Source organism: Acomys russatus, chromosome 4 (genome assembly GCF_903995435.1).
Source record: "Acomys russatus chromosome 4, mAcoRus1.1, whole genome shotgun sequence".
In the NCBI taxonomy this organism is placed as follows: Eukaryota; Metazoa; Chordata; class Mammalia; order Rodentia; family Muridae; genus Acomys; species Acomys russatus.
This window is the reverse complement of record NC_067140.1, coordinates 54,771,776-54,791,443: the sequence shown is the minus strand read 5'-3', so window position 1 is coordinate 54,791,443 and position 19,668 is coordinate 54,771,776. Positions and strand designations below refer to the sequence as shown.

General features: G+C 43.0%; 1 protein-coding gene across 1 annotated transcript in view; it reads right to left on the bottom strand.

Moving 5' to 3' along the window:
* Nucleotides 1-19,668, bottom strand: part of Bub1b (BUB1 mitotic checkpoint serine/threonine kinase B) — a 51,256-nt gene that overhangs the window by 28,613 nt on the left and 2,975 nt on the right. The window contains exons 3-7 of the mRNA XM_051144374.1: nt 14,246-14,305; nt 13,121-13,265; nt 5,095-5,291; nt 2,563-2,738; nt 146-360 (exon numbers count right to left, since the gene is read on the bottom strand). Of these exons, the coding sequence (XP_051000331.1) occupies nt 146-360; nt 2,563-2,738; nt 5,095-5,291; nt 13,121-13,265; nt 14,246-14,305 (793 nt within the window). The remainder of the gene's footprint in view (nt 1-145; nt 361-2,562; nt 2,739-5,094; nt 5,292-13,120; nt 13,266-14,245; nt 14,306-19,668) is intronic.

The window sequence follows — 19,668 nt, the reverse complement described above, 5'->3', positions numbered from 1 at the left end:
CAGCCTGGGCTACATAGCAAGTTCAAGGTTAACCTACACTAAGTAACTTGAACCCACCTCAAACAAACAAACAAAGCAAACAACACAAACAAGAACAAACCAAGGGAGACCAAGCTGAAGATTGACTGGAATTCTGAGTCCTTACCCTGTACTCCAAGGGCCTGTCTGTGGTCCACGGGCCTGGCTGAAGCTCGTTCTCTTTGGCCCTAGGAACAGGGGGAGCCATCCACGGCTGGACTACAGGCTTAGATAACTCTGCTCGAGAAGTGCTGTCAGCATTTTCATCAAAAACAGTGATTCTGCAATTACTGCCCATCTGCTGAAGAACTGTATTTTGGAATCCTCTACTCTGACCCGTAGCTAGGAGGAAAAGATGACAACGTCACGTGAAAGCATTAATTATCAACTTAGGTGTCACCTAAGGTACATGCTCTGCTCTAAATTAGGAGGAATCTTTCCTCTACCACAGAGTCAAAATGAGGCTTACAAGATTTTTTTCCTCTTAAAACCTTAAGTTGGGGCAAAGAGACGGCTCAGCAGCTCAGAGCACATACAGTTCTTGCAGAGGACCCGAGCTGGGTTTCTAGCACCCACATGGTGTGGCTCATAACTCCTGAAGCTCCAAAAACCCTCCCCTGGCCTCCATGAGTACCTGCACTCACATGCACAAACCTACACACAGACCCACAAACAATAATCATTAGAAATAAAATAAATCTTAATAAAAAATAGTAATAAATCTCAATGATCCAACTTCTTTTTATACATTTTACCTTTCTACCTTACATTTCTCTTTACTTTTCCCTTTGTCCTAATATTTTTCTTTTTTTAAGATTTATTTTGATTATGTTTAATTATGTGTAGGGGTGTGTGTCTGTATGTACATACACACACACACACACACACACACTCAGGTGCCTATGAAGGCCAGAGGTATTGAGTGCCCTGGCGCTTGAGCTGAAGTTACGAATGACTGTGACCTGCCTAATGGGAATGCTGAGAACAGAACTCAGCTCCTCTGGAAGAACAGCAAGTGCTCTTAGCCCCTGAGCATTTTCTAACTCCTGAGCCTTCTTCTCTCTGACCCCCACTTCAGGGCTTTGTCTTTATTTTTGAGACAAAGTCTCACTATATAGCTCTGGCTGGCTGGGAAGTCACTCTGTAGACTAAGCTGGCTTCAAACACAGATCTGCTTGTCTCTGTCTCCCAGGCACTACATAAAAGGCGTCTACTACCACACATGACCAACCTCCAGTCTTTTATTCATAACTTAAAAGTCATACAACTTCTTTCAGTCATCATTGTTGGGTTGTTTAGTTAGCTTTTGGTTTATTTGCTTGTTTGTCATACAGGGCTTCTTTGTGTAGCCCTGGCTGTCCTGGAACTCACTCTGTAGGACCAAGCCTGCCTCTGTCTCCGGAGTGCTGGTATCAACAGCATGCACCATCATACCTGGAATACTGTCTAGTTTTATCAGAAACTAATCTAAGTATTTTTCAGCTTTCCATTTTGTTTTAATTGAAATTAACAGAGATGTACTACAACCATAGAACACAAAGCTAGCCCATTTATTAGGGTACCCACTATTATAAGACAAATGACTTTTTAAGGTCCATTGTGATCGTCAGCATGGACTAGCCTCTGACACCACACACTCCCTATTCCCCAATTCTAGGCTCTGCAATCCACACTTTGCTGATAAAATGATACAGGAAAGGGATCTGGAAAGCCAGTTTGGTTAACGTGCCTAAGTGCTATAAATGCAGGTGACAAAAGCTTTTTTCCTCTGTACTTTCTGGACAACTTTGCAGTGACCCTAGAACAGTTTTGAAAAATAGCCATTGCCAATTAAAAAGAGAAGGGAAAAAGTTTATGTCAAGGGTGGGGCACACGCCTGTATTCCCAGCACCAGGACCAGCAAGCGGAAGAACCAGGAGTCCAAGGCCAGACCTGAAGCCAACGTGACCCATATGAAACTGACTCACTAAAAGAGCAGGATGAGTTTTTGTTTCTTTTGTTTTTCAAGACAGGGCTTCTCTATGTAACCTTGGCTTTCCTGGAACTTGCTTTGTAGACCAGGCTGGCCTCAAACTCGCAGAGATTCACCTGTCTCTGCCTTCAGAGTGCTGGAATTAAAGGCGTGCGCCACTACCACCAGCCTAAGAGAAAAACTACTATTGACCATCTTTGGGTGTACAAAGAGTGTCCATTTCTAGTGCTAAACAGCTGAAGATGGTATCAGCTACATTCTCCAAACAACTAATGCACTTAAGCTTTGTCTTGATAACACCTACTGCAATGCTGCACATATTCCTTCAACTATGATGCTTAGAAAAGGTTACAGCTCAAATATCAGGTTCATTCAAAGTCACAACATAAAACTGCCACCTTAGGCTTTCCTGCACCCTGTGATATTAGCTTCTTTTGGCTTTTCTTTTTGCTACCTAGTATTCAGAAAACTAGGGCAGTGTCCACACATATACTTACGTGTTGCCTTCTTACATAACCTGCCTACCACAGGAGACTATGCGCTATCTCCAAAGCAACATTCGACAAGCTCACCCTTGAGAGCGCCTCCGACGCGGCTGATGGGTGCTTTTGCCACCTTCTTCCCTCTGCTCTTGAGCTCAGCGAGTGTGCTTCTCTGCGGTACAGAAGACCCCAAGACCTCCTCCTCCTCCTCCTCCTCATTCCCAAGTGCAGAGAGAGCTTGTCGAGACACTCGAGCCTGGAACTGTCTAAAGCAAGACAGAGGACGATCAGCTTCTAACAGACATGACAGCTCAAACCAGACTTAAAACTTCCAATTTGTTAAAGCTGACAACAAAAGCAGACTAGAGGAACAAGTGTAGAGCTATTCCAAGGAAACTTAATTCTCTAGTGATAAGGACAGCAAGCTTAAGACAAGGACATCCTGGCTAGGTGACTTGGAGTCCAGCCAATTGAAAACATTCTAGAGTCCTCTTGAGGTTGATCTGAGGATGAGCTAAGGCTAGAAAATGGATGGAATTCAGTCTCTCAACAACTTTTTATTATAATTCTGAAAATAAAATTTGCAGAACTGTGGAAAGAGTAAATGAGTACCCAAATACCCTTCACCCAGACCAAGCAATTGTTAGCACCCTGCCACGTCTATCACCCGCCACACAGTGTTTTCTTACCCATGTAAAATGAGCTTATATACAACATGACATGTACTGGGCATGGTGGCGCATGCCTTTAATCCCAGCACTCAGGAGGCAGAGGAGGCGGATTGATGCAAGTTCGAGGCCAGCCTGGTCTACAAAGTGAGTCCACGACAGCCAAAGTCACATAGAGAAACCTTGTCTCAAAAAACAAAAACAAAAAATAAACAAACAAAACCACAACATGATAGTTTACTTTAGCACAGCTGGCAGAAATTTCAAAACTAAACTTCTATGCTGTTGCTGCTATAATTTTAAAGTATACCGGAAAAACAAAAAAGCAAATAGATTATAGGTACTGGGTAGGACACATCACACCCACTGCAGCCTCTCTCTCTTTCCCACCATTTAAATTTAGAACTCTAAACATGTAAGAAGTGAAACGCATGACTCTGGAAGGTCAACAGAAGCCAGAGAAGCAGAGGTGGAGGAGCGGAGCTCATACATACACCCTCCTCTCGGCTCTTTCTCTTACGGTTTTGACCTCCTGCCACTGTGATTTGAGAAACCTACAACTCCTTGACAAACCCTATCTTTCTGGGCAAAGAAATGGGAACAGAGGATTCTGAGGGCCAAAAACTATGAGAATAATACTGGAAAGGAATACACTGAAGACTAAAACTCCTAACTCCCCGAGCTCATACTGAACTCTGGGGGCTGGAGAGATGGCTCAGTGGTTAAGAGCACTGGATGCTCTTCCGGAGGTCCTGAGCTCAAGTCCCAGCACCCATATGGTGGCTCACAACCATCTATAGTGTGATCTGATGCCCTCTTCTGGCATATAGGTGTACATGCAAAAAGAGCACTCCTATACACAAAATAAATAAATAAATCTTTAAAAAAAAAAAAAAAAAAAAAAAAAAAAGAACTGAACTCTGACATAATCCACAGCCCTCATCTCACATTCACCTGAGCAGTCCAGGAAGGAGAGACAGACCACACAGCATCACAGAGGTCTCAAAGCTAAACAGACAACAGAACAACCATTGCCATAAGGTGAGAATCTGTAACAGCTGGCGTTCGGTTGCCTAAGACAACATCACCACTCACTCTCTAGAGATTGTCAATCGACAGCATCCAGCACACTGTCAGAATGAATGGCCTGCATGTAATTCATAATTCCTTGACACATACCAACATCAAGATTACTTAGATGCTGGTGAGATTTTAAAATAGCTATTATAACTATGATTCATCAAATAAAAGTAAAAGAATTTTTTAAATTTAATTTTTATTTTATGTGTCTGGGTGGTTTGCCTGCATGTCTGTCTGTCTATCTGTGTACCATGTATTTGCCTGGGGTCTAAAGAGGTCAGAAGAGGCCATTAGATCCTCAGATCCTCTAGAACATAAGCTGCCATGTTGGTGCTAAGAACTATACAGATACAAATGAATGAGGCCAAGTGGTTACACCTCCCAACACCATTTTTTTTTAAAAAAACAAAAACTACTTACTCTAGGAAAAATATACTTACAAATCATATATGTTACAAAAGGCTTATATTTAGAACATATAAGAAACTTTTTGTTTGTTTGTTTTTCTGTGTAGCACTGGCTATCCCAGAACTCTGTCTGTAGACCAGGCTGGCCTTGAACTCAGAGATCCATTTGCCTCTGCCTCCCAAGTGCTAGGGTTAAAGGTGTGAGCCACCAAGCCTGGCTCATATGAGGAATTTTTAAAAGCACTACTATTAAAGGAACTAAACTCAAAAGGTTACATATTGGCTGTTCTGTGACATCCTGGGAAAAGCAAAACTACAGGACAGATGGGTGTTTGTGAAGGTTCAGGAAGGGACAGGAACTACAAAGAATGCACAGGCAGATTCATTCCGCACATGTCAGCACACCTAAGTGGATTCTACAGAGAGACGGAGTCTTTAGTTCTGAAGGCCCCGGGGAAGCAGCCTACCTGTGCTGCAGCTGCAGTCTGTCCAGAGGCTCGGCCTTCCGTTCAATTCCTTCCTGGAACACTGTGTCCGCCTTCTTGAAGTTTTCTCTAGCTTCGTATTCTTCAGCCCATGAAATATAGAACTGGGCAAGGGAGACGCCAATCCCTTGGCTGTGTAAATAGCTGTACATATCCAGAGGCTCACTGCACAAATGCCCCTGCAACATATTAAAAGTGGGAACTGTTAACCGATTTTCTTCCACTTATCAGACGCCTCTTATGTGCCAAACAACCATTGGGGAAAATACATGCAATCCTTGCACTGAAGACTGTGTATCTTCTAATTATCTCAGTATTAAAATACACTTAGGATAAGACCCAAGAAAGAGACCAGAGTAAGGTCAACTGGCAGGAAAAAGGGAAGGGAAGGTTCCAAACAGCAGGTGCTGTCTAACTTCCCTCGACAGGACACACACACACACACACACACACACACACACACACACACACACACACACGGACACACGGACACTGGATTCCCCTGAGATACAGAGTAGGAAGAGAAGGGTGTTCCCTTCACATCTGGCACACGTGAAGATGAGAACAACCTTCAAAGGCAGGGCAAGGTGGGGGAATCTGGAGGAAAAGGCTGTCAGGTCTTAAGTGTCAAACTGATTAAATTAATTAATAAAAAAAAAAGTCAAACTGATTGATTTTGCTTCTACCTAATAGTAAATATATTCTGGGCTGAGAGTTAAAAGCAAAGGTAAGATCTGGTCAGGTCTATATTTAAGGAACTTTAAGAGTGGATATAGTGTAGTTTGGTTTTATTCTGCTTTGTTTTGTTTTGTTTTCCGGAGAGGGTTTCTCTGTGTAGCCCTGGCAGTCCAGGAACTTGCTTTATAGACCAGGCTGGCCTCAAATTCAGATTCACCTGCCTCTGCCTTCAGAGCACTGGGACTAAAAGTGTGTGCCACCACTACCAGGCTAGCATAGAAAATTTTAATAGCAAAAGATAAAAACTAAATATTCCATACTATAAATGCTTTGACACAGTTCTATATTCTTGGCCATAGGAAAATTTTATTTCACTGTATTCTTCTTTCATATATGTAAATACACAGTTTATTTATTTCTTTTTGGAGGCATTTGCACTCAGAATAAACAGTAAGTTGACATGGTTTGTATTACTGTGACTGATATCACACAGTACAATTCAATCACTCACTGCACTAAACTAATCCAGGTCAGAGGTTAAGCCTGCACTACCAGACATTACAGAGCACTGGAGAGTAGGGGCTTGTTGAAAGCAGGCATTGCTTGGGAATCAGCACTTAGAAAGGGAACTGGAAGACAGGAAGTCTAGATTTTAATGCAGACACAGTGAGCCTCTCGGGGGACAGCTTATGGGCTAGGACGGATCTAAAGGGGTTTTGCCAGTTGAGGCAGGGAGGCTGGGCCAGGGAAGGGAGCATGACCTCAGGGTGAGCCAGGACTCTTCGCTGAGGGCAGGGGCGTGGACAGCAGCATCTCCTGCAGTTGGAGAGCAAGTTCTTTATGCTGAAAGATTAGATGAGCAACTGGGCCCAGCATCCAAAATTATCACAACTAAAAGCAAGTGCGAGTAGCTATACATTCAACTACCACAGGCCTGACAGCCCAAGTAGGTCCAGCAGTCACAACATGCACCCTTTTCCCGTGCTAACAACAGCAACTGTTTTCAATTATTTGTGTGTGTGTGTGTCTGTCTCCCCCTCTTTCCCTGTTGTGTGTTGTCAGTGTGTTGGTGTACCAGTGTGTATAGGTGCCTACGGGGGCCAGAGATAAGTGTCTTCCTCCATAACTGCTTATATTTTTAAAATGGGGCTCTCACTCGAGCTCACGGACTGCACAGGTCAGCTGGCACCACACTGCAGGACTGCTGGCATGAGCACTACGGGTGCTTAGCTGGGCCTCGGGACCCAGGTGCTTCTGTTTGTTCGCAAGCACGTCACCGGCCAAGCCACCTTTCTAGCCCCTCTAGAAGCTTAAGGGGCAAATGCAAAAGGTATGAAGAGATCCCCCCCCCCTTTTTTTAATGTATTTATAATTTGGCAAAATTAGGAGTTGTTTATATACAGAAAAAATTGGTTAACAAATTACAGAATGTCAACTAGATGTAGCACTATGCATCCATTTAAACATAATTGAAGCAGGCTGGGAGATGGCTCCAACACGTAGAAATAGACAGTAACACACACAGGAAACAAGTATGCAAACCCCTAGAGATCAAATTATGCTAAAAGCAGTAAGAGGCTTCTGAGAGGTGTATATAAATTTACAACGGTAAATTAAGCAAGTCATACTTTGCTCTCATGTTTCTGTTTCTACCCAGCAATACTAGATCAGGTCCCCATACGCATCCCTACTCCTCCCTATAACAACTTACCATATGCAGCCTTTCTGGATGATGTGCCTACACGTGCACTCAGTGGCTTCAAACTTATCTCCTAATAAAATATGCTTCACAAAGGTATAAAGGGTTGTTATCTACAAATATCCCTGTCTCTAACGAGGGTTTTATATGAAAGTCTGGAATAAATGAAATGTTCCATTTGATAAATGTGGACTAAATCAAACATTCCGTCTAAAAATCTTTCTTGTTGTGCTAGAGAGATGGCTCAGAGGTTAAGAGCACTGTCTGCTCTTCCAGAGGTCCTGAGTTCAATTCCTAGCAACCACACAGTGGCCCATGATCATCTATAATGAGATCTGGTGCCCTCTTCTACTATACAGGCATACATGTAGGCAAAAGCTGTATATGTTATAAATAAATAAATCTTAAAAACAAAAACAAAAAAAAAAAACTTTCTGGTTGTTTTTTTGTTTTATTTTCAACACAGAGTTTCTCTGTGTGTCCCTGCTTTGTAGACCAGGCTAGCCTCGAACTCTGAGATCCAACTGCCTCTACCTCCCAAGTGCTGGGATTAAAGGCATATGCCACCACTGCCCAGCTCCATCTAAAAATCTTTAATTCTTATTTTATTTTGGCTTTTAGAAATAGGATCTGGTGGCTGGGCATGTTGGCACACGCCTTTAATCCCAGCACTTGGGAGGCAGAGTCAGGCGGATCACTGTGAGTTCAGGGACAACCTGGTCTACAATGCAAGTCCAGGACAACCAAGGCTACACAGAAAAACACTGTCTTGAAAAACCAAAAATGAAAAAAAAGAAAAAAAGAAAAGAAAAAGAAATAGGATCTGCCACGCAGCTCTGGCTGGCTTGAAACTCCTTATTAGACCAGGCTAGCCTAAAACTTGCGTGGATCCTATTGCTTCTAGTTTTTGAGTAGTGTGACTACAGATTTGTGCTATTCTGTCTAGCTTCTATTTATATTTTTAACAAAAACAATTATCATTTTCTAGTTTGAGTGTTCAGTAATTCAGTAAATGATGTTTTTGGGGGTTTTGTTTTGCTTTGTTTGTTTTTGTTGTTTTTGCCTATCTAAGTTAGTGACATTTTCTCATGATGGTGCTTTAAGAAAACTTACGAACATAGTGTCAGTTTAAGACCCATTCTTTGGTTCTGTCGTCGTACAAATAAACCCTAACAATCTATAGATGCAGCTTTCTGAGTGATCTATGCTCTTGCATATGGCATAGCCAGTAGAAGTCAAATTACTCAGTGCTGAATAAGATTTAAGACAAAAAAAAAAAAAAAAAAAAAAAAAGAAAAGAAAAGAAAAGAGAATTATTTAAGACATAACATGAATAAAAACACAATTTGGCTAGGTGAACAGATTATAAAGTTAACATTTTTGGCAACTTTTAAATAGTCAAACTAATTCTATCACTTTAATTAAAATTCTGGTTTTCTAATATTTTTTTCCTAGCTAGATTATAGGAATCATTTATAAAATAACTCTGACTAGAAAATTCTTTTCATAAAATGTAAGAAAGATATAGTGTGAGGACCCCTTCAGTTATATCTTTGACCACACTCACAAAGACAGAAAAAGCAAAGTAGTTTAATATGTACTTTGTCCCTCCATGTACAAAGTTTGGTGACTGCTGATGATCTCACTGCTGAACACTAAATGCTGGTCTAGACCAATGCTTTAGCTCATCTATGAGAAAGGAGCAAGTGTGTGTGTGTGTGTGTGTGTGTGTGTGTGTGTGTGTGTGAGTGTGTGTGTGTGCGTGTGTAGACCAAGGCTTCAGCTCATCTGTGAGAAAGGAGCAAGTGTGTATGTGTGTGAGTGTGTGTGTGCATGTGTGTGTGCATGTGTGTGTGTGTGTAGACCAATGCTTCAGATCATCGGTGAGAAAGGAGGGAGTGTGTGTGTGTGTGTGTGTGTGTGTGTGTGTGTGTGTGTAGACATAAGGTTGTGTAATTCAGCTGCAATTCTTGTTCTAAGAATCTCCTGTCTCAAAGTCATGTACACACTGTTCCTCAATTGTCCCCTGGTATGCCAATAAAGCAGCTTACAGCCAATAGCTGAGCAAGGAAGAAAATAGGGCCGGACTTCCTGCCAGCCAGGGAAGGCGGAGTTAGAGGAGGAAGTAGGGATTAAGCCATGGGCAGAGGTCCAAGGAGATATCAGAAAGAGAGGGGAGGGGGGAAGGAGAAGGGGGAGGGGGAAGGAGGGGAGCTAAAACAGGAAAGCTACAAAGTGCAAGTATCTCTGAGATGTATGCAGGCGGCATGCAGCTGCCTGTCTAATCAGGAAGCTGTATGTGAAGTGTGTGATGATTTCTACCTCAGTGTGGGCTCATGAATCCCCCACTACTGTGATCTGAGCCTGGCACTGTGACACAGTGGCGGAGCAGCACCAGGCAAGGACTCCACCTGTAAGGTCTATCCCCCACCCTCTCTTACTTTCTGTACTTTGAGATAGGGTCCTACTGACTTCCCTTCAGTATAATATATAGTCCAGACAGGCTTTGCCCTGGGATCCTCCTGCCTCACTCTCCCAGGTTAATTAGATCATAGGCCTATACTAACAGGTCTAGGTTTACTAAACACAAGCTGGGGCTAGAGAGCTGGCTCGGGAGTTGGGTAGTTGAGAGGCTCTGCTCTTGCACAGGACCCAGGCTCCATTCCTAGCACCAACACAGAAGCTCACACGTATCTGTAACTCTAGTTCCAAGGGGATCCAACACCCTCCAAGGGTACTGAACACACATGTATACTTAACATATATGCAGGAAAACTCATATAAAATACAAATGAATAAAATCTTATAAAAAAATAAACATGGGGGGGCTGAAGAGATGGCTCAGAGATTAAGAACACTGTCTGCTCATCCAAAGGTCCTGAGTTCAATTCCCCAGCAACCACATGGTGGCTCACAACCATCTATAATAGGATCTGGTGCCCTGTTCTGGTGTGCAAGTATACATGCAGGCAAAACACTATACATGATAATAAATAAATCTTAAAAATAAACAAATAAATAAACATAGAACCTACTAAAAGTGATGGTGCAATTAGGTATTCTCCCAATCTCAACACATTTTATTTTTTCAAGGCTTTTTTTGTTTCGTTAGTTTTATAAAACAGGACCTGACTATATAGCTGAGATTGGCATCAGACTTGTGATATCTCAGCCTCGGCCTCTAAGTATAGAGATTATATGCTTCAACGAGCACAGGTCCTACGGCTACTGAAGTTTTCAAAGGTTTACTCTTAATTTCTGTAATATCCTGAACAGCCTGCAGATAGCGTCTATAGATCTAGACTATGCATTTCTCTTTTTTGGGCTAGGAACCAAACCCAGGCCTTCACGCAAACTAGGCAAGTGCTCACTACTGAGCTGTATCAACAGTCTGCACTGGACTTTCACCTTGTGATAGCATTCTTCCCTTATCTAAGGCCAGGGCAACAGAACTGAACAAAGACATAATTCTAATTGAGTTTTAAGAAATTACCAATTTGGTGGCTGTGGGGCGTATGTGCAATGAGGCAGGTGCCCTCAGAGACCGGAAGTGTTAGATCCCCTTCAACTGGAGCTATTGGCATTTGTGAGTTGCCTGATGTGAGTGCTGCAAAACCAAACTCTTAATATGTTTCCACCCCTCTAATTGTTTGTTCTTGTTGCTGTTGTTGGTTTTTTGAGACAGGGTTTTTCTGTGTAGCCTTGGCTGGCCTCGAACTTAGAGAGATCCACCTGCCTCTGCCTCCCTGAGTACTAGGATTAAAGGCATGCACCACCACACCCAGCTTCTAATTGTTATTTTTAATAACTCCAATTAAATATAGTTATGAACTCCTAGGATTAAAAATGATTAGAAAAGCTTATCCAGTTTATCATCTGAATGAATCACATGGAAGACTATTACAGAGAGTGTGCAGATGGCTCAGCTGGAAAAGCACTCACTATACAAGAACAAGGGGCTGAATGTGGATTCCTAGGACCCGCATTAAAAACTCAGTTGTGGGGCTGGAGAGATGGCTCAGAGGTTAAAAGCACTGGCTGCACTTCCAGAGGTCCTGAGTTCAATTCCCAGCAACCACATGGTGGCTCACAACCATCTGTAATGTGATCTGAATGCCCTCTTCTGGCCTGCAGGTGTACATACAGGCAGAGCACTGTATACATAAATAAGTAAATAAACCTTTAAAAAAACAAAGAAACACTTCAGTTGTGGCAGCATGCATCTGTAATCCCAGCATGGGGACGGCAGAAACAGGAGGATCCCTAGAGTTCATTGGATAGCCTAGCCTAGCCAAAATGCTGAGAGACTGTATCTCACAAAAAAAAAAAAGGAAAAATTGACATTTGGCTTCCACATCTACGTGTGTGTGTGTGTGTGTGTGTGTGTGTGTGTGTGTGTGTCTGTGTCTGTGTCTGTGCGTACGCATTACACAAGATAGAATGAAAGACAAAAATCTTGATAAACCAGCAGGGTCCACAGCTTCTGAGCTAGCAAATCTATTTAACATTCTCTGAGCATAGTCCCTTGTAACTAGTATCTCTAAGGTGAACTCTAACTTGTCACTAGGATGTCAAAATGTGCCAACATCCCGTAAATATGTGACTTTCGGGAGTCACATGACTTCCTACACATGATTTTAGTAGTATTATTTTAGCTTTGCTATGTAGTCCAGGATGTCTTGAAACTTCCTGTATAGCCCAAGCTAGCCTAAACGCAAGATCCTCCTGCTGAGGAAAATGTTATCAGCCACCACACCTGACTTATCTGAAGTTTGAAAAAGTCCTCAAAAATATATTTTAGCTATAAATTTTGTCAGTTTCAAATATCAGCATTTTATTATTTAACGTGATTGCCAATCATTCTAAACACCTCTTCCTTTAAAAAAAAAAAAAGTTAGCTGGGCGTGTGGTGCACGCCTTTAATCCCAGCACTTGGGAAGCAGAGGCAGGCAGATTGCTGTGAGTTTGAGGCCAGCCTGGTCTACAAAGTGAGTCCAGGACAGCCAAGGCTACAGAGAAACCCTGTCTTGAAAAACAAGCAAAACGAAACAAAAATTTAAAGGTAAAAGCATGAAAATTAACGTCTGAGAGACCTTGGAATTATTTTATGACAAATATATGCTCCTGAGACAGTCCATAGATACGCTCTAGATATAAAGGCACAGCATGTCAAGAGGAAGTACTAAGTGGGCAGGCAGACAGTTTTGGCCATAGCAATATCCTGGGAGAAAGATGTCCAAAGGCCAGTACAACACGAAACCATCATCTTTTATGGAAGGGTGCCAGGCTCACCAAGGAAGCTCGTCTCGTATGTTCTTCCTCTAAGATAGTTACATGGTTCAACTGTGTTTACAGTGAATAGACAGAAAACCTATATTCATCAAAAACAAACAAACAAACAAACAAACAAAAAACAACAAAAAACCCAAACACACACACACACAAAACCCCTACAGACATTATGTATACAAAGCCTCAGGATGTTACAGTTAAGTCTTTAAGTCAAAGCAACTCAACAACTCCAATATATACATCATTACCTGCTACATGGCTACACTTTTGCATGTATACATATAAATACCTCTACAGGAAAAATATCGATTTAATAGTCTGAATTCAGACAACACTTACCAATTTGAGCCAGAGCCTGAGAAGGCGGGGGTCACTGTGATAGCGCTTCTGCCCCTGCAGTGCTTCTAGCGCCCTCTCCAGTAACGTTGACATGTTACTCTCTTTCCCCCCTTGAGGGTAGTTCTGTTCTGTCCAGTTAATATACCTGACCGGGAGAAAAAGGAAAGGAACATAATTTGAATTGATGCATACTTTTGCTGTGATTCTACGGCTACTCTGAGGGGTTTTTGCTTTTGATTTTGAGTCTTCCTATGTAGCCCTGGCTGATCTTTACTCAATTATGTGGACCAGGCTGGGCTCCACTCAAAGAGATTTGTCTGCCTTTGCCTTCAAAATGCATGTGCCACCACACCCACCTCATTCTGGATTTACTTATTTTATTATTTGTGTGTATGCATGTCTATGTACCGCATGTGCAGTGCCATCAGAGGCCAGAAGAGGCCATCAGATCCCATGGGCTGGAGTGACATAGGGTTACATAGGAGCTACGGCGTGTGAGCTGGAAATCTAGCCCAATCCCCTGGAAGGGCAGCCAGTGCTCCTGACAGACGAGCCACTGTTCTAGCCCTCTATTCTGGAGTTTTATGCTTTAGAAGTCCTCAATGACCTCCAGGAAGCCTCTGTCTCTCACAGACTCTCTTGATTGTAACATATGCTCTAGGAAAGGGACAGAATGATGCACCTCAAAGTTATGTCACAGTCTGATCCTCAGGGAGCCTGTACTTTAACTCAGTAGTGCAGCCCTTCCTTGGCATATGTAAAGATCTGGGCTCTAAGCCAGGTGTGGTGGTGCACACCTTTAATCCCAGCACTTGGAGGCAGAGGCAGGTGGATCTCTGTGAGTTTGAGGCTAGCCTGGTCTACAAAGTGAGTCCAGGACACCCAAGGCTACACAGAGAAACCCTGTCTCAAAAGACCAAGTGGGGGGGGGGTAGATCTGGGCTTTACACACAGCCCTACAAAACAAACCTCAGAAAGCCACTGTGGCTGTTCTGGAAGTCTGTTTCCCCAAGACACTATTTCATGCTCTGGTCACCACTCCACGTCCCTCAAATTGAGAAACAAGGCCAAAAAAAAATCCATCTGTGAATGCCTCTGCTGTTCTTTCCATATAAAAAGACTCACCTGTCCCAAACATCCAGAGGGTCATTTCCAGAGTAAAAGCGAATTTCAGATTCAAATGCCCTGGAATTAAACAGAGTACGTTAGCAATGTAGTTCTGACCGCAGCCAGTGAACAAGTCTCACTTCTGCTCTATTCCCTTCTGAGGCAGTTCATATGGTCTAAATAACTGTGCTAGAATCTGAGAATTTGTTAAATAGGAAAACAAAAACAAAAACCAGATTGGGGGCTTAGCTCAGGTAGCCAGCTAAAAAAAAGGGGGGGGGGACAGCCAGGGCAAGGTAGTGCACACCTCTAATTCCAGCGCTCAGGAGGCAGAGGCAGGTGGATCTCCGAGTTCATGGCTAGGAGCACAGCAGCAGACAGGTGTAACCAGAGCGGCTGAGAGCTTATGGTGTTGATCCACAAGCACCAGGCAGACAGAGCTAATTGGGCTTTTGAAACCTCAGATCCCACCCACAGTGACACCTTACTCCTCCAACAAGGACACACCTCCTAATCCTTGCCAAACTGCTCTACCATCTCCAGATGGTAGTGTGCTCTGCTTGTTGTTGCAGACTCCCCAGGTTTGATTCCAAGTTCCGACATCAGGTGGCTCACAACTTCCTACAGCTTTATTTCCTGTAGACGAGTGTTTCCCTGCATGTATGTGTGTGTGCTACATGTGCAGTGCCCAAGGAAGATAGAAGAAAATACCAGAGGAGTACAGACGGCTGTGAGAAGCCAAAAGTACTGGGAACCAAATCTGAATCATCTACAAGAGCAGTAAGTGCTCTTAACTACTGAGCCATCTCTCCAGTCCCACCCTTCTAAAAATAACATCTTTCAAAAACCAGGGCTCTTACAGAGCACCCAGGTTCGGTTCTCAACACCCACATAGGGTGGCTCACAATCACCTAAAAGTCCAAGTGACAAGGATCTAATGCCTGTGGCCTTAACAAGCACCTGCAGCCACGTGCACACACCCAAATACACATATACTTCAATTTTAAGTAATTAAAAATATCTCTCAAATGTATACATAAAAAGAATAGACATAATTAAGATTCTGAGCCATGATGGCACAGGGCTCCTCTAACCCCAGCACTCAAAGCAGAAGCAGGGAGATCTCTCTGAGTGTGAGGCCAGCTTGATTTACACAGTAAGTTCCAAGCCGGCCAAGGCACTAAATGAAAGCTTATTAAAAATAAAACAAAACAGCTGGGCAGGGGTGGTGCATGCCTTTAATCCCAGTACTTGAGAGGCAGAGGCAGGTGGATCTCCGTGAGGCCAGCCTGGTCTACAAAGCAAGTCCAGCACAGCCAGGGCTATACAGAGAACCCCTGTCTTGAGAAAACAAACAAACAAACAAAGCCCAGCTCTGTTGTCATTAGCTCAGACAAGGAATAGTTACTTGTCCGTTTTCTGTTTCTTCATCTATAAAATAGGTATCATATTATTACTTATTGGGTTTATTTACATGCATATTTTAAAGGGTTTTGTTTTGTTTTGTTTTTGGTCTTGGTTTTTTGGTTTTTCAAGACAGGGTTTCTCTGGTTAGCCCTGGCTATCCTAGAACTCGCTCTGTGTTGAGGTAACCTTTTGTACACTGTGTGAGCTGTACCAACAGAGAGCTGAATACTGGCCAAACTTTGGTACTATTAGTCTTATGGATCTTCAGCTGCCTCATATTTTGGTTGGTTGGTTTGTTGGTTTTGGTTTTTCTAGACAGGGTTTCTCTGTGTAGCCCTGGCTGTCCTGGAACTCACTCTGTAGACCAGGCTGGCCTTAAACTCATTGAGATCTGCCTCCCTTATGCTGGGTTTAAAGGTGTGCCTCATATTTTGTAATACTCTTTCCTCTCTCACCTTTTGATTGGCTTAATAAAGAGCTGATGGACAATAGATAGGGAGGAGAGGAAAAGTCATCCGGGCTGAGAGAGGGTCTCTGTGAGGGGAATCAGATGTGGGGGATTTGCCAGTTTGACATGGAAAGGATCAGGTGCCAAGAGTAAAAGAGAGGTACGGGTAATGTGAAACAGGGTCCTTTAAAGGCAGGTGTTAGAGTAATTTGTATCCGTTCAGCCTACAATGTTAATAACTGACACAGGGAGATTGAAACCTACTTTAAAGCTGCCAAGAGTCTGAACTGATTCTAATCTACTCGTAAACTAAACAAAGTCCTCTAAACCTTATACATATATTCCAAGCACTTGCCATTGTGACCCCTGGCCCAATCCTTGTCAAGTCCCCATCATCCTCCTCCAACCCTCAAACTTTCTCCTCCCCTCCAGGAAGTCCCGCCTTCCACTTCCTGTCCTGCCCAGCTGATTGGCTAAACAGCGCTTTATTGACGGTTGATACATTCACTCAGCATTTCTCCACAGGGCGGCACACAAAATAAATGACACTGCAGATTCCTGCAAGTCGTCCTCAACCTCCACACAGCCAGCAAATAAATAAATAAGTAGGTAAATAGTTTTTTTTTTTTAATGTAAAACCAAAATGAGTTACAGTGACATTCAGCCATAGATGGGAAGGTCCCATGAGGCCCTCGCCTCCTTGAGGGGTTACTAGCAATTAAGGGTTCCTGGAGGGTGGAGTCATTTTCTTTCAGGGTATATATAGTCAATATAGTTACCCATGATCCAGTACCCCACAGTTCAGGCAAGCAGCCCAAATTCAACTCAATGGGTCACACACATATACACCAAAACAAAGCAAAACAAACAAAAAACCCTACAACACAACAAAACAAACAAAAAGCCATGAAAATAGGAATGGTTCTTGTTGGAAATAAAAAGTGTTTAGCAGGAGTCAGAGGGGGATGAGAGGGTAAAGGGGGAGGGTATGAAAATTACCAAAATAATTATACACACATGTGAGTGTCAAGTAATAAAAAATATAAATGATAATTATTATAAAGAAAACTAAGCTGGGCATAGTGACTGACACAAGCCTTTAATTCCCTCAGTCTGTGAGTTTGAGGCTAGCCTGGTCTACAGAGCAAGCTCCAGGATAGCCAGGGCTACACAGAGAAACAAACACTGTCTTGAAAAACCAAAAATAAAATAAATCATCATCAACAACAACAAAAAACCCAAACCAAAAAATCTTTAAAATAATAATAATGAAATAGCCAGACAAAGTGGCATCTGTCTGTAATTGTTGTGCAGTGGGCACTGAGATTGAACTGCTGCAAGTTCAAGGCCAGCCTGGGCTACCACAGTAACTTCAAAGGCAGCCTAGGGTATTTGGGGAAGTCCTGTCCAAAAAACAATAGATAAACAAACAGAACAGAGTCTGACACAAAAGAATTATACTCTATCTAAAAAAACAAAATAAGACAGGCATGGTGTGGTGGCTCACACCTGTAATCCCAGCACTCAGGGAGGAAGAGGCCTCTGTGAGCTCGAGGCCAGCCTGGTGTAAGGCTACACAGAGAAATGCTGTCTCGAAAGAAAAAAATAAAAATGTTTAAAAAGATAATGTATACAAGTGAAACAATCAACAATACGAAGCAGACAAAGCACTTACCAAGAATAGATAGTAATGGTTTTAAAAAGTGAAAATGGATGTAGGAACTAGGAAGCAACCATAAGATATTAAATAAAAGAGTAATTTTTTTTAGAAGATCATCTGCCTTTCTGGTCCTAAGCTTAAGCTACTCTATCACTCAACAATCCCACCCCAAGGGTGGGGGTGGGGATGGTGTCCACAAAAAGCCTTGTCAGATACCCACACTGGTTTGATTTACAAAGCACAAAAGAATGAACCAAAACATCCAATAACTGGAGAATGTTAAACAAGTACTTACTCAGCTGTAAAAAGGGACCACCGACTGACTCCAAACTACACCAAATGAAGGAGCCATATGCTTCTATTCATATCAAACTTTACAATAAGCTGGGCATGGTGACACACACCTGGGAGACTGCAGGAGGTAGATCACAAGTTTAGGACAGGCCAGGCTACAGCGCAAGACCCAATTGAAACAAACAACAAAACTCCAAAGTGACTTATTTTGTCAGAAATCTAGTCAGCAGGTGCTTCACGGAGAGGGAGGAGGCCTGAGAAGGAGAAGGGAACCTCCTGAAGTGAGTTAGGACAGAGGCGCCGCTTTCATAGCTAGCACTCACTGTATCTCGTCCTATAGCACTGTGGGAATGGCCCAGTGATAAAATACATGTCTAGTAGCAGGAGGCCCTAGGCCCAGTCCCAGAAAGGAGAAGAGGGCTGCAGACATGACTCAAGCGTTAAGAGACGATACAGTTCTTGCAGAGGGCACCCATGCTCGGCAGCTCATTTCCGCCTGTGACTCCAGCTCTTCCAGGAGCAAAGCCCTTTCTGACCAACTTGGGAACTTGTACTCACACAATCTCACACACATACACATAATTAGAAATACATATTCTTTTCTTTTTTCTTTTCTTTTTTTTTTTACAGAATTACAGTATTTGTAACATCAGAGTATTTGTAACATTAGCCAACACGGGGAAATAGAAAAAGGAGGGTCAGTAGGAGTAAAGAGATTTGTTATCTGACAACAGAATTACATGCAGACGGACCTGGCCCAGTTGAAAACACTGAGTACAGCTATCCTGCCAGGCACCACAACTTAGCAACACAGCATATGGCACAGGGCTCAGCCTCAGAGACTCAGGGTCTCTGCTGCTGCCCCGCATCTCAGGGCAGTCCTCCTGTATACAAGATCAAATTTCAAAGCATGGTTTCTATCAAATGAGTATCATTTCCACACTCACAGAGCCATGAAAACATGAGCTGAGTCTTCCCAAGCTTGGGGTTGTCTACACATTACAGTAACAGACACTGAGAAGAAGGCAAGAACTGTCAACGGCAGCTGTAGAGGCACAATTGAGGGCAGAGACTTGCAGTGGAACACAGCAGGGAGCCAACACCTAGGGCAAGTCAGACAAGTAGGGAAACCAGTACAGGATCAAGTTGCAGCATTAAGAATAAAATACCAGTGGGCACAGTGGCACTTGCTTTAATCCGAGCATTTGGAAGCAAAGGCAGACAGATCTCTGTGAGTTCGAGGCCAGCCTGGAACTACATATTGAGTTCCCAGACAGCCATGGCTATGGAGACCCTGTCTCAAAAAACAAAAACAAGAATTGAATACTACAACTAAATCATTAAAAAAACAAAAACAAAACACTGTTTAATAAAGTTGTTGACAGCCAATTACTGGGCAGACTGGAGGCAGGCAGAGCTTCGATTCCTGGGCAGGGGGGTCTCAGGTAGGGGCCACGAGGCCAGGAAAAGCAGCAGGGAAAGGAGGAAGGAAAGAAAGACAGAAAAAAAGGAAGTGAGCGGGGTGGCATTGGCCCATGGTTTTGATGCCAGCACTGGGAGGCAGAGGTAGGCGCAACTCTGTGAGTTCAAGGCCAGCCTGGTCTACAAAGCAAGTCCAGGATGGACAGCCAA